A 17,402-nucleotide genomic window follows, 5' to 3' on the forward strand; every position below is an offset into this window, starting at 1 on the left:
ATGCAATGCAGAACTTGCCAGAGAGGGGGAGGTTGATCAGTGAAGCATCCTTCTGAGACAGATCTATCCCTATTAAAAGACTGGCATATCAAGCTATCAGAGGCTGCGGTTATCAAACCCTCTGATCACATAGTTAGTGCTCCCTGTTCTGATTTTATGCTCACCAAACAACCTTCTGATAATCTGGTTCCATCTCGTCTGCTTACAGGGATGAAAAACTCTGGTCAGGGGGCGCCTGGGTGGCTCGGTCAGTTAAGCGTCTGCCTTCGGCTCAAGTCAGGATCCAGGGCTCCTGGGTGGGAAACGGTCCTGGATGGGGCTCCCTGCTCAGCGGGGAGCCTGCTTCTTCCTCTGCCCCTTACCCCCTGCTCGTGCTCTCTCTCGCTATCTCTCTCTCTCTCTCAAACAGATAAATAAAAATCTTAAAACAAAACAAAATAAAACCTCTGGTCAGGCCAGTATTTCCTGACCATCCTATGACCTTGATGTGGTCCTTCCCATGGGTATTCGTTAGGGCTCTTGGACACAAACAGTAGAAAGCTGTTCTGAAATAGGTTAAACAAAAGAAGAATTTATTTAAAGCACGGAGAGGTGTGTCACACATACTCAGACCCTGGGAAGGTCAGAGGAGCAGCGGGAATTAGAAATTTCTAACTCCAGCCCAGGACCTGAAAACCACTAAAACTTTCACAGTCCTTTGCTCTGCTCTGCCTGTGTGTCATTTCATTCTCTTTCACTGCCCAGGCAGCAGAGAAGGACCAACTTGGCTCTCTCTGAAATTAAGAAACTCCAGGAGAAGGGGCTGATTGGCTGCCCATCTGGCTCAGGTTCCATCCCAGACCAATCAACTGTGGCCAGAAGGGTGGGGTCTATAAGAACAGGGCAGCTGCTAGGGGTCCGCAGGGTTGGCGTGTGCCAGAGGAGGGGCCTTTCCTAAAAGAAGGGGCTGCTGCTTCCAGAAGAATGTGAAGGTACTGGGCAGACACACGGTCGATTCCTTCTCCTCAAGCTGAAATTCTGTAAGCTGAAACCAGTTTAGGAGTCTCTAGAGGCATGCAGGGCAAGCTAATACTCGGCGCTAGAGGAGCAGGGTGAAACTTACAAAGAAGTTTCAGGAAAACTTTCAAGAAATTGGCTGCCTGACCAAAAAAAGGATACAGCTGAGCAAGTTACGCCTAAAGTTCAATATACTTAAGACTTTTTCACCAATACATTTGAAAGCATGCAATAAATTAAGAGCTACGTATAAGGTTGGGTTTTTTTTTAAGATTTTTATTTATTTATTTGACACAGAGAGAGACACAGTGAGAGAGGGAACACAAGCAGGGGGAGTGGGAGAGGGAGAAGCAGGCTTCCCGCCGAGCAGGGAGCCCGATGTGGGGCTCGATCCCAGGACCCTGGGGTCATGACCTGAGCAGAAGGCAGACGCTCAACGACTGAGCCACCCAGGCGCCCCTATGTATAAGGTTTTAATTTGATTTGTATATTTGATTTTTTTCCTCCTCTTACTAGGGCATGTTTTAGACTTTTATGTGGGGCCAAGAAGTGAAATAGTAGGAAAATTTGGGTAAGCTGAGAGCCAGGCCTTCAGCTGCCAGCCCTTGGGTCTTCCTTTGTAAGCCCTCAGGTATCCCATATGCTAGTAGAAGCACGAGTGCCTGGAATCTTTCTCCTAATGATATGTGAAACATTTCTCTGGACTCCCGCCTCTTCCAAAAGCAGAACCAATATCAACAAAGGCACATGTTGAACAGCTGAGCTGAACGCCATCTTTGGAGAGTTACCTCCACACTCTCTCCCTTCTTCTTTTAAGTGGCAGATATTTACCTCTAAACTGTAATGGTTATAAGGATTTTTAAAAGAAATTTCCCTGATGTTACCTGGGGAGCTGGAAGGCAAACTAGAAAGTCGGAGTTTGACGCCAATGAGGAAAAAGGCGAATAGACAGGGGCCGCACAGGACAGGCAAAGGGTTAGGTTTTGTTTAGTGGAAATTACCTGTGCTCAAAAGCTGGGGTGCAAATCAATAGCAATACCACCCCAATGCCAAAAGGATGGGATTTAAAAAAAAAAAAAGTAGTAGAAAAACTTAAAGAATCCTTGTAGAGAGCAAAACGGAGTCTCTCATGTCAAGCGAGAGCCCGCGTCAAGCAATGACGCAAGCCGCCGGGGCCAATGTCAGCTGACCCTCCAGAACTGATAACGAGCAGAACCAGAGGTCTGCAGAGACCCCAAACTGATTATATCCCTTTAAAAAGGGAAGGATTTTGGCAGCAAACTATCAGACTCTTCAGACCTGACCCCTCTATGTCTGACCACTTCAAAAAAGGCAGCCGCTGCCAAAGGCTCTGTCCCTTGGATGTCGGAGCAGAACCGAGAGCCTTCCCTGCCTGCACGTCGGAAGCAGTGAGTGCGGAGAACTGACCCCGACCAGCCTGAGACCTTGTCTCGACTGCGCGCCCAGACTGACTTCGAGTTTGGTTCATTAACTTCCTACACCCTTCTGTTATCTTGTTTGTCATGTGGTTTGTCCTCTGTCCTGCTCTGTGTGTCGTGTAAACCAAGCTTAATCCCATGGTGAAACGTCATTGAGTTTGGAGTCCTGAACCAGCTTTATAATTGAGGTTTAACTTTGCTTTATGATTGAATAAAGCTGACGTTGTGAAAAGACACAACTCGTGTGTGCGCCTTCACAGCGTGCTCATGACAATCCTGCAAATCACTTGTAGTAGCTCTGCAGTTCATTTAAAATCATTAAAACACACACACACACACACACACACACACACACACACAATCCTAAATATGAATGTTCCACAAGATGGCAGTCTTGCTTTTCCAAAATGTTTATCTGCCTTGAGCGCCAAGCACGATCTTTAACAGAAAAACCAAGCAAATGTACAAAAAATTATAGAACATTTCAAAGACGATTTCCTTATTGAAGGAGAAGAACTGTGGGAGACTTTGGACTGACTTTGGACCCACACGCCTAAAGTAAATATTTACCAGCTCTTAGAGAAATAAACGCGGTGAGTTACTGTAATTATCACTAACGTGCTGTTTGTAATTGGTTACATTCAGTGAGGAAGGAAATTAATCTTTGGAATCACTAGGTGACACTTTGTAATTGGGCAGGTTATTTCTTCAGCAGCATTAGAATCAAACCTTTATTGAAAGCTCCTCTGTTTGATGCACTCTGCTAGGTGCTAGTCCTCCTCCTATAAGAGTTTTCTTTCCAAAAGGATGGAAATGGGAGAAAATATTTTGCTTATAACATTCATACCACCTAGATTTATATAATATTTGGATGCTCAATATTGCAGGAAAAAAGGATTAATTAATAACTCCATTATTGTTTGCAGAATGTCATAAAACTCTCCCCAACTACAAATTTTACAATCCAAAGAGTATTAAAGGAATGCTCATTGCAGTATCATTTCAAATAAGAAAAATTTGGACCCAACTTGAATATACAGTGCCATGAAAATGAATAAATAAACCGTGCTATAGTTGTGTTGTGGAATTCTAGGCAGCTGTCAAAATGATGAATGAATCAAGTTACAGGATTCTGCTGGTCACTAAGCTATTGTCTCTGGGTCCCAGCCCCTCCCCTCCACACGCTCTGCTTTCTGATGCTGGGCTGACCCTGCAAAGCCTGTTTCCCCTTTGCTGTGAGGCTCTGCGCAGCTGGAGGAGCCGGAGCTGTCCTGGCTGTGTCCCCGCAGTCACAGCCTTTGCCCTGGCAGCAGATGGTACCAGTCTCCGGCTTTTGTTGTTATTGTTTTACAGCTTCCAGAACCAGCTCATTGTGTCCTGGAGGATGAGCACTGAGTGGCAGGCGCCCCCTCCCTGAGCGGGACAGGGCCTTTCCTTGAAGCTTCCAGACTCTGACACACCTAACCTTTCCCTTTGTGCCCCTGGCCTGAGGAGCCATAGCTCTTGCTACAGGTCCTTTCTCTGTGTCACCCTTTGCCTTTTTAGTTCTCTAACACCTGTTTGACCCATTCCTTAATACTATATTTTCTCTGTTGAAGTACTTCCCACCGACCCTGACTGATATAATGACTATATAGCAGGAATTATAGATATATAATATAGATAGACGATACATAGGAAGATAGAGTCATATATACATATTAGAACACATGTCATATATACATATGTGTATACATACATACAAGCCTATATATACATTGTTTTACATATGCTACATCTATACCCATAGGCATACATTGTACTTAAAATTTCATCCATTCCTAAAAAAAAAAAAAAAATTTCATCTATTCCTCACAACAAATGCTGTGAGACAGATGCTATTACCCCTGTCATACGAAAGAAGAAAGTGAGTCTCAAGGAGCTGAGATATATTTCACAATAGTACATAGCTAGTAAGTGATGAAGCTGGGATTTGAGTCCAAATATCACCACTCCACAATCTGTCTTTTTTCTACTCTGTTCAAAGTCGGTTTATCCTGAAGAGTGCTCTATATCAAGGTCAATCCCTAGGCTAGTCCACAAATGTTTTTTTTTTTTTTACCTCATAATACAAACTATAACACTATTCAAATAACACCAGAGAATATAACCATCATATACAAGATTGCCTCCGTGATTGAAGTTATGGGGAGTTCGAGAAAAATTGGGAAAACGTGGATATCCATAATTCCAGGGAACTTGTCATTCATTTGTTCAATTAATATGATTTAGTGCCTTTTGTGTCCCTGGCAATGCACTGGGCTCTCCGTGGTAAGCAAAATAGAACCTAATCACTCTTTCAAAAAGTTTATAGTCTGGGGAAAGTGATTGTTTTTAATTAAACAATCTCCCATAGGAGAGGTACCTGAGTGTATTATACAGAGATTTAACATAGACAAACTGCATGACTGCAGGGCAGTTCCAAATGCTGACCCCTCTACACACACACACACACACACACACACTCACACACACACTCACATTCATACTCATACACACTCACACACATTCATACTCACACTCACACACACACACACACACACACTCACACACACAAAAGCTTGGCGTCTACCCATCTCCTGTCGAGCATGGTGTGTCCTCTCTGCTTTTGTTTTCCAAGAACTTGTCAGCTCTTAATCCAAAGTGATTGTAGAGAGATATCACAGCAGTAGAGACTCTGGAGTTGTGTAATGTTTCCTGAAAACCTGCTCTTCTCTCATAAGGAGTCAATCAATGTTTCCAACGGCAGCAGCCAAGCCCAGACTTTTCTCGGTCAGCTACACGCAATCAGTAACACATGCCTGGACTGATCGATGAATAAGTGGCCAGGAGGCCTTCGGGGGGACAGACTTCCAGATGTGCAGACATAAATGTAACCAAACCAGAAACTCTTGCAATAATCAGGGTCAGGAATCTATTTGTCATCCCACCATGACAGCTAAATCTCTGGGCTCCCTTTTTGGCTGCATTTCATTAGTCAAGAAACAGATCATTAGTCAACTATGCAGCAAAGAAAAAGGCCTTGCTGCAGCCTAGGTCCTCAGAGGGATGTTAAAATTAGTGGGAGAAACCTCACAGAGAAACTGGGTATTGGTATAGCCTCAAAGTACCTCCCCCAAAATACTAATTACTGTAATGGTTTGAATAGATGTCCACATGGTCTTTGACATTCCTCCCTCCAGGAGGGAGAATTTAATTCCCTGTCCTTTGAGTGTGGCCAGATTTAATGACTGTTTCCCAATGAATAGTGTAGGGAAAGGGGAAAATTGTGGCTTTACAGTAGAGATAGCATCTTACCCAAGTGGTGGAGTCCAAACTACTATCACCAGTAAAAGCATGTCCACCCTGACATGATGTGAGAAGAAAAGCACATCATCTCTGTGGTTTTCTCCTCCAAACCTCATAACCCCAGTCTAGTCATGGGAAAGCACCAGACAAACCCAAATTGAGGGACGTTCCACAAAATACCTGAGCAGTCCTTCTCGAAAGTTTTTCTATGCAAAGCAAGGAAAGTCTGAGAAACCGTCAGAGAAAGAAGTATTAACTGAAAGCCAACCTCCAAGTAGGTTAGGAAGCACTTTATTCATTGTGTTACTGAGGACTGTAGCCTGGGAGACATTCTTTCAGATTGCTCTGAGGATCTGCTCCGAAGCTTGTTAGTTACAGGGGAGTCTATATTTATTTATTTATTTTTAAAAACATTTTATTTATTTATTTGACAGAGAGATACAGCGAGAGAGGGAACACAAGCAGGGAGAGTGGGAGAGGGAGAAGCAGGCTTCCAGCCGAGCAGGGAGCCCGATGCAGGGCTCGATCCCAGGACCCTGGGACCATGACCTGAGCCGAAGACAGACGCTTAACGACTGAGCCACCCAGGCACCCCAGGGGAGTCTATATTTAAAAAGGTAAAGGGATATGTGTGCTTGTAAGCCATTCTCCAAATACTTGTGCTTTGCGAGATATACTTTGGTTGCAAAAATTAAGGTTTTCTGATTTCCACACAGACACGAGAATGACCCTTAGGTCATCTTAATACACTATGTTTCTATCATATCTGATTGTTCAGAACTATTGCCTGCATCCTTCTGCTTAACTTGTTTCCTAGTTCTTCCTGTTTTGGATATTTTCTTGAGGTCGCTTGAGATGGTCACAGAAGGCAGACGGCAGTCACCTACTACAGTTTGAGTGCACAGCAGGGGCGGAAGAGGACGCGATAACTAAATGCAAATCCTGGACCAGGAAATTACATTAAAGAGAAAACTGGTAAAAACCAGTCTGTAGTTTAGTTAAAAGTGTTGTGCCAATGTTGATTTCTTAGCTTTGATAACCATGCCATGGTTATATAACATACTAACAGCAAGGAAAGCTGGGTGAAGGTTATATAGGAATTCTCTACACTATCTTAATAACTTTTCTGCAAATTTAAAATTATTTTGAAATAAAAAGTTTAAAGAAGAAAAGGGGAAAAAGCCACCAGAAGCTGGAATCCATCTCTACTAATGCATATGGCATTTCTGCTATTTAAGTAATAGGTAATGGAAATGTTACTTTTACATTCAGCAAAGATGTGGTCTGCAGAGGAGAGGTTGGTCCTCTAAGAATTGGACCCAACCCCTTTGCAAAAAGGCCAGGACACAGGAGGATTCAGGGAAGGCTCCCCTGAGGCAGAGATGAGCCAGGTCTGAAAGAGGGGTGAGAAATATCAGGGTGAGGGGGACAGAGTGGACACTTTGTAGGCAGAGTGGGCAGACAGAGCAGCATTGCCAGGACCTGAGGAAGCCTAGACTGAGGTTCAAGGGGAGGGAAGGAAGCCATGGGGGAGGGAGGTGAGTGAGGGTGGCAGACCCAGAGAAAGCCAGGAAGAAAGAGCTAAGATGAAGTGGGGGTGGGTAGGAAGGCAACATGGCTGCAGGGCCTTTGAAGCCCCATCAGACATCGTTCAAATCATTCAAGTGTGTTGAGAAGATTTGATTTTCTAAAGGCTCACTCTAACCATGGCATGGAGATGAACAGAATACAAGAAAGAACAATACAAGAAAAGCTGCATTTGAGCAAGGATTTTGTCTCTGTTCCCCATGCTTAGAAGAGTGCCTGGCACAAAGCAGGCAATCAGAAAATGTTTACTAAATGAGTGAGTAAAGGAATGAATGAATATGTAGAATGGATTGGAGGAGGGTCAGTGGGGGGAGAGCAGATGGGAGGTGGGTGAGGTAAGCCAGGCACAAGATGTACTGGGAGACAGGTCAACTGAGTGAGGGAAGCAGGCTCCTAGCCGTGAGTGATGTCTCTGCTTCCTGAAGCAGCTTGCCACCCTTCTCTTTTTACTGCCCTGCCCCCACCCTGCCCCTGCTCCCTCTCTCTCTCTCTCTGAATGCATCATCAAGGAATGGGGGTTTGTAGCTTTCCCTAACTCATTTGTTCCTAAAGCAAGACACAGCCATTCTGAAGTCCTCAAAGAATATTTTTTATTATCAGTAGAAATAGGGAAGCAAGGCTTTGTTTTTTTTATGTGTCTCAGCCTTTCCCCTACACTCTGATGGGCTGACATATTTGAAAGATTGTGGTACAATTCATTCCCACTACAACAGAAAGCCAAGACAAGGCCTGTGTGGAGGCCCAGGGCAGCCTGCCCCAAGAGCAGCCTGGGCCACTTTGGCATGACGATTATTTTGAGTTAAGAGCAATCCAAACCCAACAGATTCAGAAGTTCTTTACCTCCCCCTCAGCTGCCCGTCTGTACCAGGAAGAGAGCTATTGACAGCTTCCTCTTGACCTAAGAAACTTACCTGCCTAACAGAGCAAACTTTTTTTCCAAACATCTCCTCTCACCTCCCTGAAGGTCTTCCTCCCCTTTGTATCCTCAGACCCCTACCCCTCTCCTTAGCTCATAGAAGCTTCTCGTGGCCTCAGTCTTTGGAATTTCCATGTCTGTGTGGATTCCCCTTCTGTATGCTATTAAATTTTCTTTTCTCCTGTTAATCTGTCTTGCATCAATTTGGTTCCTAGTCTAGCTAGAAGAACCCTGAGGGCAGAGGAAATTATTCCTCCCCAACACCTGTCTTGACATTTTTAATGATTATTAATTACCACCCATTCCAGTAGGCCAGGGATTTTCCTCTTTTTAAAAATGATCACATAAAAAAGTATGTTTTTGTAGAACTGTGGAAAATACCAAAGCAATTGTGGCTGCTAACATTTTGCTTCCAATTTTTTCCCAAGCACTTTTATGTTAAAAAATCTAGAGTCTACTCTGTTTATATTAATTGTAGTTACTGATCTAGTTGATTTTAACTTTCTCGTCTCATGTAAGTTTTCTGTTTCCAATCTTTTTTTGTTGCTTTTTTTCCTCTCCTTCCTATCTTCCTTTGGACTGAAGAACTTTTCTCTATTTTCTCAACTGCTGTTCTGATATTTTATAAGTTAGAAATTGTATTTCTATTCTTTCAGTGAATACCCTTGTTTTAGCATACATATTTAAATTTTTTTCTAACAAAATTATTCACTATTTATCTCCAGCTTGTGTATAAAAGAAGCTTTTCCACACAAAATGAACATATTTTTTAGAATCTCTAAAAGTCAGAGAGAGAGTTTTATTTGAGCCCAAGTTAGGACAGCTGCCAGGAAAACACATTCTTCACAGGGAAGTACATGCTCTGGAGAATGAACAGTTTTACAGGATTATATATTTTTTCCATTTTGTAAAAGCTCAAAAGATTATAGATTAACATAGAGGCAGAAATCACAAGTTTTAACCTCAAGAAAGGCAGAGAGTAGGAGCATTGATCAATATCTTAAGGACAAGATGGTTTTCCTTTACGCTACTCATTTACAAAGTAGGTGCACAATGTATGCTTGGTGGGCCATAAATCAGACTATACAAAGTTTATGTGCAGTCATGCTGACTTAAAAAGAAATCTAAAATGGCTTTCCTTATATCTCAGGCCCATAAATGTTGTTGGTTTTGATTTTTTTTTTCTCTCATCAAGCTTAACATCTGATGACCTATATGTACCATCCACTCCCTCATCTGGTTATCACTGTTCCAGAGCTTTCCTTTTACTTTTTTAAAGACAAAAGAAAGTTGTTTTAGGTTTTTACGTTAGTTACAATTAAATTCACAAGCATACTTTACCAATACCTGTATTCACCACTGTTTCTTGTTTCGTATACCTTTCTTCTTTCTGATCACTATTCTATGTGCTCAAATATGTCACCTAATAGCTCTTTCAGTGAGAGTCTGTAGGTGGTAAGCTTTCTTAGTTTTCATGTCTGAAAATGTCTTTACTTTGCCTGCACTCTTTTTATTGTGGCAAAATATACACTACATAAAATTTACCTTTTTTAAGTGTGCAGGTCAGGGGTATTAAGTATGTTCACTAATGTCACCACCATCCATCTCCAGAACTTTTTCATCTTCTGCAGCTGAAACTCCATACCCATTAAACAATAATTTCCATTTCCCCTCCCCCCCAGCCCCTGGTAACCACCATTTTTCTTTCTGTCTCTATGAATTTGACTCTTCTAGGTACCTCATATAAGTGGAATCACACATTATTTGTCCTTTTGTGATTGGCTTATTTCACTTACGCATAATGTCTTTAAGATTCATTCATGTTGTAGTATGTGCCAGAATTTCCTTTCTTCTTAAGGCTGAATGATATTCCATTGTACGTATATATCACATTTTGTTTATCCATTCGTCTGATAATGGATACTTGGGTTGCTTTTGTAACCAAACTCAAGGGGCTCACTGCTTGGGGTGCATTAAATTGAACACAACCCAAGGAAGTGTTGAAAGCAAAGGACTTTTATTACTTATTACAAGTAAGGAGACAGGGAAATAGCTCTCAAAGCACTGTTTCCCCCATGGGGTTAGTACAGGAAGTTTTATTTAGTGTATTAGGTGGTGGGGGCAGGGAGCTTGTATACACATTAAGGAACCTATACATATACTATTATTTAGGTATTTGGTTCACTTGCACATATCTAGCATGTCAACATACATTGTATATTCAAAAAATGGTGGAAAACCCTGCCCATACGAGGAGCTCTTAGTATTATAATGAGCTAAAGGTAACTTTGGGATGACTCAGAGGGGCTTCTGGGTAGGTCCTCAGCTCCAAACCACCTCAAACTCACTCACATAAGGGGTTATCAGGCAAAACACCTAGCAAGGCAGCTCCTTAGTTGGAACTGCTGGTTCGGCAAAACAGAACACATTCCTTCCCTGCTTTTGTCCTTTCCCCTTCCTCCCTTCTGCTGATAGTTTTCAGCCCTCTGATCTAAACTCCCTATTGCATCCTAACTAACAGGGCCAGGAGTCTCCTGAGAAGGTGGATGCAGTTGATTGCTAGCCCATGAGGTCATGCTAACAGGCATTCCGGTGCTGCTTCATCTGGTCCCCTGGAGGTCTCTATCCTCTCAAGGGACTTGGAGTCTAAAAAATAACTTTATTCTTCTCCCCTTCTCTACGGTAGTGCTGATTAACTACTTGTCTGTCCTACAGGTTCCTTTGAATGATAAACAAGATTTCCCATCCCTTGAGCCTTGGCTGATGTGTTCCTTGGTTCGTCCAGCCATGCCTGGGGATGATATGACCTCTAATGTTCGGAACTGATAAGATGGATGTTTGGATGGTGTCTTCATTTCCACCTTTCGACAACTGTGAATAATGCTGCTATGAACATGTGTGTACAAATATCTGAGTCCCTGCTTTCATTTCTCTGGGCTATATACCAGAAGTAGATCATATGATAATTCTGTGGTTAATTTTCTGAGGGATTACCATGTTTTCCACAGCAGCTACACAATTTTATATTCCCACCAGCAACACACAAGGGTTCCAAATTTCCTCATAACCTCAAAATTTGTTATTTTCTGCTTTTGTTGTTGTTATTGTTTGTTTGATAATAGCCATCTTAATGGATGTAAAATGGTATCTCATTTTTGTTTAGTTTTGCATTTTCCAAATGATTAGTTCTGTTGAGCATCTTAGTCATTTGCATGTATCTGTTTGGAGAAATATCTGTTCAAATCCTTTGCCCACTTTTTAATGGAATTGTTTTGTTTTGTTGTTGTTGAGTTGTAGGGGTTCTTTATATATTCTTTATATCGATCTCTTATCAGATATATGATTTGCAAATATTTGCACCTTTTCAATTTGTCTTTACTCTTTTTTTTTAAGATTTTATTTATTTGACAGAGAGAGAGAGAGAGAGAGAGAGCAAGCACAAGCAGGGGGAATGGCATGCAGAGGGAGAGGGAGAAGCAGGCTCCCCACAGAGTAGGGAGCCAGATGTGGGGTTTGATCCCAGGACCCTGGGATCATGACCTGAGCTGAAGGCAGATGCTTAATTGACTAAGCCACCCAGACACCCCAATTTGTCTTTACTCTTAAGTGATCATATCTCTGGCTATAAAATTTAAGGATATTATTTTCCCTCAGCACTTTGAAAATATTACTTCATTGTCTTCTGGCATCCGTTATCGCTGATGAGAAGTCAGCTGTCTGTCTAATTAGTGTTCCTTTGGTAATTTGACTTTTAAGCCTGGAATACTGAAGAGTTTTCTCTTTATCCTAAATGTTCAATAGTTTCACTACTCTGTGTCTAGGGAAAGATTTATCATTATTTATCCTGGTTGATATTCAAGTGACCCTTTACCATAAGGACTTATGTCTTCAATTCTGAAATTAATCTCTTCAACACTTGTTTCTTTAATATTCTTCTCAGTCTCTTCTGGAACTTTTAATAGAAATTTATGTTGAAGCCTGCAAATATATGTGTTTTTCCATGTGTTTTCATATTAAAAAAACTGTCTCTGTTGTGTTTTGCATGAATTATTCAGCACTGTCTTCCAACTGGCTAAGCCCCCCTTCTCTGGTATCCAGATTACATTTATTTTATCTATTGAGTTTTTAATTTGAGAAGAATATTTTATTATTTCGAAGATTCCTAAATGGGTATTTTTCAAATCCATCTGCTCTTTTTCCACTTTTGTTTATTATTTTGTGTATTTCACAATTTCTCATTTTATTTAGATAGAAGTTGGGCATGCCATATACTGTTTGAGAAGTTTTTTTAAGACCACTTCATAAAACTAATTTTATTTTGAGTGAATTCAAGTTGATTGTTTTTGTTTGTGTTCTTTCTAAGTATTAGATTTCTTTGTGTTTTGGCATTGTTGATTCTGAATTTGTGAGTTTACGTTTTTTTCTTCTTCACTCTTTCCGTATCTACCTGGTTTCCATAAACTGTCCGATGGTTTCATAGATGCTTAAAGCTGCCTTTATTCTTCTCCAGCTTTTAGTTCAAAACTAAAATTTAAAATGACATTTTGCGGGGCCCCTGGGTGGCTCAGTCATTAAGCACCTGCCTTCGGCTCAGGTCATGATCCCAGGGTCCTGGGATCAAGCCCTGCATCTGGCTCTTTGCTCAGCAGGGAGCCTGCTTCTCCCTCTGTTTACTGCTCCCCCTGCTTGTGCTCTCTTTCTCTCTCTCTGTTAAATAAACAAAATCTTTTTTTTAATTTTTTAAAGATTTTATTTATTTAAGAGAGAGAGGATGAGAGAGAGAGCATGAGGGGGGAGGGTCAGAGGGAGAAGCAGACTCTCCGCTGAGCAGGGAGCCCAATGCGGGACCTGATCCCAGGACTCCAGGATCACAACCTGAGCCGAAGGCCGTTGCCTAACCAACTGAGCCACCCAGGCACCCCAAATAAATAAAATCTTAAAAAAATAAATAATTTAAAAATGAAAAATGAAATGGCATTTTGATGTTCCTGGCTGGTGGTAATAATAGAGACAGCATATATTGAGTCACAAGGCCAGTTGGCTGTTTGGTCTACTTTCTGGTCAGGGAGTGGCAGTGTGGCCTCCAGTCTCTGTTAAAAGCCATGATCCTAGGGGTTGAGCACTTTATTCTGCTTCCTTTGTTGAGGGCTAGGGAGGATAGAAGTTGGGAATGGAGGTTTGAGTCTCAGTTTGTCTACTTGGTTTTCTATTTTGGGATTTATATCTCTTATTGCTCTGTTTCTGGAGCAGAGTTGGGTGTGTCAAAGTTGATCAGAAGACCTAAATAGCTTTTTTATCACTTTCTTCACTGCCACACCCAAGTTCAGGCCACCATACCTCTTGCTTGTATGACTGCAACAGCATCCTAATTGGTTTCTCTGCCTCTAGTCTTTCTTTCCTCCAATCCATTCTTCCCACTAAGGCCAGGGGGGTTGTTATAAAATGTAATTCCACTCACAACACTACCCTGCTTAAAGTCTTTAAATGATACTCCGTTGTCACAACCGGTAGTAGACATGGTGTAAAATCACCAGCCCAACATGGACAAGGAAAGAAGGAATTTAAGTTGCTGCCTCTTATTGATTATAAGCAAAGGAACATTAACTCATGTCTAGTCATTTAAGATAGAATCATTCTCATAAATAAAAAATAAAAATAAAAAAGGACATTAAAAAAAAAAGAAACATTCTCAAAAGAATGAAAATGTTACTACCTTCCTGAAAATGTGCATCCTTACTGGATTGATCTCAGGACAAGAAAATTGATCAGAAATATTCTCTAGATCTCATATAGAATTAATACCTTCTTAGAAGATGTGACAAATTTTTAGAAATCAAAAACTAATGTGATCTGGTTGGTGACTTCAAAAGTTAGGAAGAATAGCTAGATCACAGCAGAATCCTTCAAATGTCCATTCAAGAAATAATTACTGAATATTTCCGATTTCAAGGCCCTGTAGAGAAAACAGGATGTGTAAAATACCTTCTACTTTCAAGGATCTCACAAGGTAGTAGGCAAGGTGACATTTACAAATACCATAAAAAAATATGTGTGTTGTGGGCTGGATTGCATTCCCAAAAGACATGTTGAAGTCCTAACCCCCAGTGCTTTAGAATGGGACCTTATTTGCAAATAGGATGCTTGCAGATGCAATTAGTTTAAGATGAGGTAATACTGGCGTAGAGTGGACACTTAATCCAATAAAGAAAAGACATAGAGTTACAGACACAGGAAGAGAAAACATCATGTGACAATAGAGGCTGAGATTGGAGAGATCTAGCTGCAAGCCAAGGAATGCTGAGGACTGACGGCTACTACCTGAAGCTAGGAAATGGGCAAGAATTAGCCCCTCTAGTTTTCAGAGGGAGTACAGCTCTGCTGTCACCTTAATTTAGGACTTCTAACCTTCGAAACCGTGAGACAATAAATTTCTCTTGTGTTAGCCATCAGTTTGTGGTACTTTGTTATGGCAGCCCTAGGAAACTTATACAGGTATTATAAGCAAAGTGGCACAACAGAAATGAATCATTTCCAGATTAAGAATGGCTTTTGGAAGACATGGCATTTGTGCTGAACTTTAGTAGGATGATTTTTATATACATAGATGGCAGGAAGGGAAAAGGCTTTAAGTTATGGTCTTCATGTCAATCCAAATTCCAGCCTGAAGCCTAACCCTCCTAAGAGCCTCTCTGGAAAACAAGCAGAAATTGATCCACCTTAATGCCTTTAACCTACTGTCAATTTTGCCACTAACATGACTTTGAAGATACAAAATCTGGGAGGACAAAATATTTCACACATCCTTTATTATTTCTAACACTAGTGTGCTGTGGTTAAATATTATTTGCTTTCATTACCTTTGTATCACACTATAAAAGGGGGAAATCTGCTTCATGGAGACCTTAGTGAGCAGTAGCTAACTAAAATCTTTTAGTCTAACCAGAATAGACATGATAGTAACTGGAAATGCAGCTTGGAATTACTTGAAATGCTTCTGATCTTGTATTATGATGTCTTCACAGTGATGCTTCTAGGTTGTTATGACTATGGGCATTATTTAGCAAGATTCCCCATTTGTAAATAAGCTCTCGAAATTTCAGTAGTCGTTTGGGGGACAGGGGGAGGGTTGTTGCTCCCCTTCTGGGTTTCAAATCAAACTGACACCACGTGGCTTCCATCCTAAATCACAGACATCTACTAGTTCCATCTTCAAAAAATGATAGCGTCCTGGGGTCCGCCAGGCGCCTCCTTCCCCTGGGGAGGAACGCTCAGAAAGGGGTTTTCATCTGTCAGTTCCACCTGAAACATGGAGCAAATTACTTCAAAGTACAGGGGTTCGTAACCTGAGATGCACATCGGAAGCACTGGAGGAGCTTATAACAATATACATTCCTTGCCCGCACGTTGGGTGGAGCACGGTCTGGTCCTGTTTGAAAATGGGCCCCAACTGGTTAGAAGCCGAAGGACCCCAGGAGAGCAAGTTCTGTACGGAGAGGCCAAGGCCCACGAATCAGTCAAAGAATCGTTTGCAGCAGCTGCCTCCTCTCCTCCCCCAACCTCCTCCTCCCACTGGGCCATTCTGCCACGCCCCAAGGGCCGTCCCCAACGGAATCCCCGCCCCCACGCTCGGGCCGGGCCCCCGGAGGCGCGGGCGGAGGCGGGCGGAGGCGGGCGGAGGCGGGCCGGGCGTGGGCGCGGGGAGGGGGGCGAGGGGGGCGGTGGGATGCAGGGCCGGGGCGGGACCTGGCCGGGCGCGGCGAGGGGAGGAGTCGTGAAGGGGACTCCCATCTTCTCTTCGGCGGGCTCTGTCTCGGAGGCGGGGCACCTGGGCTAGGAGCGGCCCGGAGCGCCCGAGTCGCCGCCGCCGCCGCCGCCGCCGCCGCCGCCGGGGGCTTGGCGCTCCGCTCTACAGTGGGGCGCTGGGTGCAGCAGCCGCCAGCGGAACATGGCGCCGTGGACGTTCTGGCGCTGCTGCCAGCGCAGCGTGGGCTGGGTGCCGGTGCTCTTCATCACCTTCGTGGTCGTCTGGTCCTACTACGCGTACGTGGTGGAGCTGTGCGTGTGTGAGTACCAGGCGGGGGCCGGGACCGGGCGGAAGGCCGGGCCTCTGCGCCCCGCGGGCCTGCGCCTGCCCTTGCGGGGCCGCGGGGGTCCGGCCCAGGCCCGGGGGGAAGCAGGCCGCCGCGCTCGTGGCTTTGTCACGGTGGTGCGGTGCGGCGCGGTGCGGCCTTTGGGCGTGCGCGACCCTGCGCGCTGAGCCGCACTGCTCCGACCGAGGTCCGGGCAGAGCGAGGCGGTGATAGCGTCCTGGGGTCTGCGGTCCCCCGCGGGGGGTCTCGTTCTCCTGAGGTGGAATGCTCTGAGACGGGTTTTCCTCGAACGGAAGAGCCGAGCTTCGTAGAAGTTGTGTGTGTGTGTGTGTGTGTGTGTGTGTGTGTGTGTGTGTGTGTTGCATTCTTTGCTTTTGTTAATGTTTTAAAATAAAGAAATCTGTTCCTCCTAGATTGCCTCAACAGCGCGAGAAGAAAAGCGTGTTACCTGAAGAGCTGGCTGGTGGGTGGGGGAAGGCAGGTGGTCTTTTCGTTAGCCATAGAAGACAGATGAGCGCCCGCTTCTGATTTTTGGTGGCACTGACCCATTTTCAAGTTTATTTCTTTTACGTCTGAATCCAGTAACTTATACAAAATGTTATGTTAAGGCCGAAAGAATGAGTGAGATGAGATATAGCTCGATTCTCTTTTTTTCTTCACTATTTATTATGGAGGTGTATATTTTTTTCATCCTCAGATTTTAAGGTATTGTTTTATTTTCGTTACTGCCCGTTCAGTTCCTCACCAGGTTCCCTGGGATAAGAAAGGAGTAACACCGCAGTACACTTCAAGGATTTATGATATTGATTTGAATAGGTGGCCGTTAAGACTGAAGGAAATTGGTTGTGTTCAAAACACTGTTTGAGGGCTCCTTCTGTGTTTGTGATAGTGATTGGTTCCTCTGCCTGAAGTTAATTGTTCATAGGCTTTGAGTGTGCAGCTATTTTAGGGTTATCCTAGCCTTCCGCTTCTGTGTGTGTCTGCTCTTTATACCAGTTCTTCGTGACAACTTAGGACCAAATGGTAAGTGGTGTTTGTAAAAGCAAT

General features: G+C 43.2%; 1 protein-coding gene across 9 annotated transcripts in view; it reads left to right on the plus strand.

Annotated features, from left to right (window-relative positions):
• The first annotated feature begins 16,016 nt into the window (after nucleotides 1-16,016).
• ZDHHC20 (zDHHC palmitoyltransferase 20) overlaps nucleotides 16,017-17,402 on the plus strand; it is a 70,121-nt gene continuing 68,735 nt past the window's right edge. For 3 of the 9 annotated variants that reach the window (XM_025875192.2, XM_025875193.2, XM_073894787.1), the window contains exon 1: nucleotides 16,025-16,328. In XM_025875192.2, the coding sequence (XP_025730977.1) occupies nucleotides 16,211-16,328 (118 nt within the window). In that variant the 5' untranslated portion in view covers nucleotides 16,025-16,210. Of the gene's footprint in view, nucleotides 16,329-17,402 lie in introns of all 9 variants that reach the window. The other 6 variants (XR_012378840.1, XM_073894786.1, XR_003209065.2 and 3 more) reach the window with 3 other exon arrangements.

Source organism: Callorhinus ursinus, unplaced genomic scaffold (genome assembly GCF_003265705.2).
Source record: "Callorhinus ursinus isolate GAN/ISIS: 27379988/994484 unplaced genomic scaffold, GSC_fseal_2.0 scaffold7, whole genome shotgun sequence".
Taxonomy (NCBI): Eukaryota; Metazoa; Chordata; class Mammalia; order Carnivora; family Otariidae; genus Callorhinus; species Callorhinus ursinus.